The following is a 3,558-nucleotide window of genomic DNA, read 5'->3' on the forward strand; positions in this document are numbered from 1 at the left end:
AACTCATTGACAATTGTATACCGCAAATTTAAATGCCTGACAAATATATATAAAGAACATGTGTGCACACAATGGACCATAACGTCTGTAACAGCATTATCAATCTTATATTTCCTGTTACCATGGCAACGACGGGCTTTTTTGCATTTTTTTTTCATCAAAACTGATTTCAAAGTGATGCAACTTCTCAATGAATTGAAATAGAGTCAGCGATGGTGACACATTACCTTAAGATCGACATGAGGCAAATTTTAACATGTAACATGTCCACATTTGTCTTTGCGATTTTGTATATTTTCAATGTTTCAGGCCTCAAGGGGGGGGGGGGGGGGAGGTTGAAAGGCCATCAAAACACGTCGATATGAGGTAAAAGGTTTACTCATATAGACGTGTTTTGACGTCTTTAATTAATAGTTTCAGTTAAATTTAAAGGAAAGTGTGTTTTAATTGTATGTTCTTTATCATTTGAACATTGCTTGATAAGTTAAGCATAAGAAAATACTACATGGGCATTTATCTAAGCGTAAGCTTAAAAAGTGGATCTGGTAAAACAACCGAGAAAGGAAGAAAGAAATAAAGCGTTCAAAATTATTAAGCTACTTAAAGACGTTTTCGGTAGTTTTTTCTGCGCAATTTATTGCGCATCCAAGGAAGATAATCACGGCTAGTTACTCTTCAAAAGAAGGGAAGTGGAACGATATTCGGATAACCGTTTCCAATTATTGAATGATGAATAAACTATACCGAATCAAAGGAACTTTTGCTAAAAGGTCCAACATAGAACGTGCTAGACGGATAACGGAATCGTTACGGCAATACCGGACACATCAGGGACAGGTATATGATAAGCCTGAGTTAAACGACACTGATTCCGATTCATTAGCCGTTACCCCACCCACTAGTACAAGTAGCGATTGTTTTGTCAAGCAGACAGATGTTGTTAAAATAGACCCAGTCGACACTTCTGGTCGACGCATTGTTGAATTGACGCATTTAGCCAAGCAACTTTATTGTGTAGACTGCAGAAAGTCTATTCTTCTAGAAAATATAGTTAACGAGACAAGATATGGCTTTGGGTCATTGCTAATGATTGAATGCGAGTGTGGATCATGTAGAGAAGTAACAACTGGCAAGACACATCGTACTGGAAAACGGGGACCAGCTGTATTTGATGTAAATACTAAAGCGGCCCTTGGTATGTACATACACAATATTCAATTTTAATTCAAATCAAAATTAAAAAAAAAATTAACTAAATTAATTTACAATTTTTTAAGCCAAGTAAATAATGTTGAGATCCTACTGGGGTTTTAACAAATAATGGCAAGCAAACAACATAGTCTACACTGATTTATGTCTTAAATTTTGAGTACTACACTACCCCCATCTTTATACATTCTGAGCGGTCACCACATATGTAACTGTGGTGAAAAACCAGGATTGGCAAACATAATTTTTGTAAATTTCATGAAGAGGTGTGAAAATGGTAACAGATTCTGCCGATCTTGTGTTATAAAGTTATTTTTCCACTTGAAAGTAAATTAAAAGCAACATATTTATGTCATTAATTACCAGGCAGTTGAGAAATCTATTAGGGACCAGCAACAAAGTTCCTCTTTTTTATAAATTCTGGGTAACCATTACTTGACTTGTAATCTGTAATAGGATTATGGTACCTAAATGTTTAAAGATGATATTAATTTGCTGTATTGACACATACATTATTTTGCAGCAACTTGTTTTGAAGGATTATCAAAATGTAAGTGTAAGTGTTGTCTTCATAGCTTGTACTGATGTGGTGATGGAAATTGATATTTTTATATATACCTAACCTCTAAGTCTAACACAACTGTAACCTGCTATAGATAACACTAGATATTTTCTGCTACTTGTATATATATTTATAGACTAAAACATCATTACTCATTTGTCATTGTGTGATATTGGTCTACACTGTTCAAGGCATAACACTTTAGAACGACTGATCAGGGTTTATAACAATTTTGATGTAAAATGGAAATTTATAAACAAAATTTCATTTTTATGTGTTTAAAGACCCAAAATTCTGTTTATTTCCGGTTACATTTAAAATTGAAGTGTGTCAATTGAACGTTTTCCTCATTTATACATCTAAATCAAAATACTTTTAATTTTGTAAATTACAAAATTTATGTGTATTAAATATAATAAATAAATAATTGGCAAGGATAATGTTTAGTCACAGCTTTAGTCTTTCTGCTCACATTTCCTTTTTATAGTGCTGTCTATCAGTCCTATATTCAATTATTTTGAATTACATTCTTTATAAGGAAAATGATTTGTCTTACTAAAAGATATTCTTATCAAATATCATTTTCAATTATTATTTTCCTTTATTTCCTAGACAATTAATGTGCTTTAATGTCATTCTTTTAAGTGATGTAACATCTCTCTTCAGCTATTGGACTTTGGCAACACTCCCCCACCCCCTTCTACCTAAGTACTTGTAATATGATTGTTTTGCATTGATCAATAATTTTTTAAGTAATTTATAATTAATTTTTAAATGAAATTGGATTGAAGTTGGAAAGTAACATACAGTACTTGTAAATTCTACAAAAACGCTATCTGTCGTATTTATGAGTAATAAACATTTTATTTCTAAAGTGTTAAAATTATTGAGAGAAGACATAGTATGCATTAATGTGAATATAAATTTGCACATAATTCAGTTTCAGTTTATTGGCAAATAATGACATATTTAATTAACATGTAATTTCAATGTTCACAGGAATGATGCACAGTGGTTCAGGTCATACACAAGTAGAAAATTTTATGTCAGCTCTGGAAATTGAAGGCCTCCATCACACATCAATGAAGAAACGGGAACTTGAAGTTGAACCTCATATTGAAAATGTTTGTCGTAGGTCGATGCTATACATGAAGAAATAGAACTTCAAGAAAGAAAATGACAGGTAAAATTGTCCAAGATTGAATTATATTATTTAATGTTATGTGATGGTCCAGGTTGTGATTCAAAGCTCATGATTCACAATGAATACCACAAATCATGTTAATTGTTCTGATATTAAAAGGAATTGTTTAAAAGAATAATATTTAATATTCTAAATGAAAACTATAATATCAAGAAAGACATCTACATAGTTCCTTTCACAATAGTTTAAAGTTTAAATTTAGCTGAAAATAAGTGATGATTAATAAAATGAACATCAAAAATGTATTGTCAAGGTCTGAATTGTAAATATCCAAATATTAGCCTTGAGTTTGGTGGTGTTTAGTGATTTAAGCAACTTTGCCATGTAACATTGCATTCATTTTGGTGACATCATGAAATCATAAGGTTTATATTAAAAAAACATGTTCTGTGCCATTTCTTAAATAACATTTCATTTTTGACATAATATTTACAAAGCTTTATGTGTTCCCCATAATCATAAAAATCTGTTTTTAAAAGTGTGTTCTTCTAAGGAAATTTCCATTCATTAATTATAAATTCAATTTAATTCATTCGCATTAAAATATAGTTTGGTTTATTACATTGAAATTATATCTTGATAA

The 3,558-nt window shown here is 31.0% G+C and overlaps 1 protein-coding gene across 2 annotated transcripts; it reads left to right on the forward strand.

Annotated features, from left to right (window-relative positions):
* Positions 1-606: 606 nt before the first annotated feature.
* On the forward strand, positions 607-2,906 carry LOC132754293 (uncharacterized). 2 transcript variants are annotated; one of them, XR_009629063.1, is made up of 3 exons: positions 1,139-1,195; positions 1,733-1,759; positions 2,771-2,906. XR_009629063.1 is itself a non-coding variant. In XM_060744907.1 (2 exons), exons 1-2 carry the CDS (start codon positions 727-729, stop codon positions 1,792-1,794), a joined length of 531 nt encoding a protein of 176 aa, XP_060600890.1. In that variant the 5' UTR covers positions 607-726; the 3' UTR covers positions 1,795-1,949. The 2 variants fall into 2 exon arrangements, 1 of the variants encoding a protein (XP_060600890.1); XM_060744907.1 differs by lacking the exon at positions 2,771-2,906 and having other exon boundaries at positions 607-1,195; positions 1,733-1,949.
* The last annotated feature ends 652 nt before the right edge of the window (positions 2,907-3,558 follow it).

This window comes from Ruditapes philippinarum, unplaced genomic scaffold (genome assembly GCF_026571515.1).
Source record: "Ruditapes philippinarum isolate M1 unplaced genomic scaffold, ASM2657151v2 ctg959_1_1_1_1, whole genome shotgun sequence".
NCBI lineage: Eukaryota > Metazoa > Mollusca > Bivalvia > Venerida > Veneridae > Ruditapes > Ruditapes philippinarum.

Bases quoted from the DNA above. Each gene is read 5' to 3' on its own strand.
- LOC132754293 (XM_060744907.1), top strand. From the start codon at position 727: ATGATGAATAAACTATACCGAATCAAAGGAACTTTTGCTAAAAGGTCC. The intron at 1,196-1,732 runs GTATGTACATAC...ATTATTTTGCAG, and splicing joins AAATACTAAAGCGGCCCTTG to CAACTTGTTTTGAAGGATTA.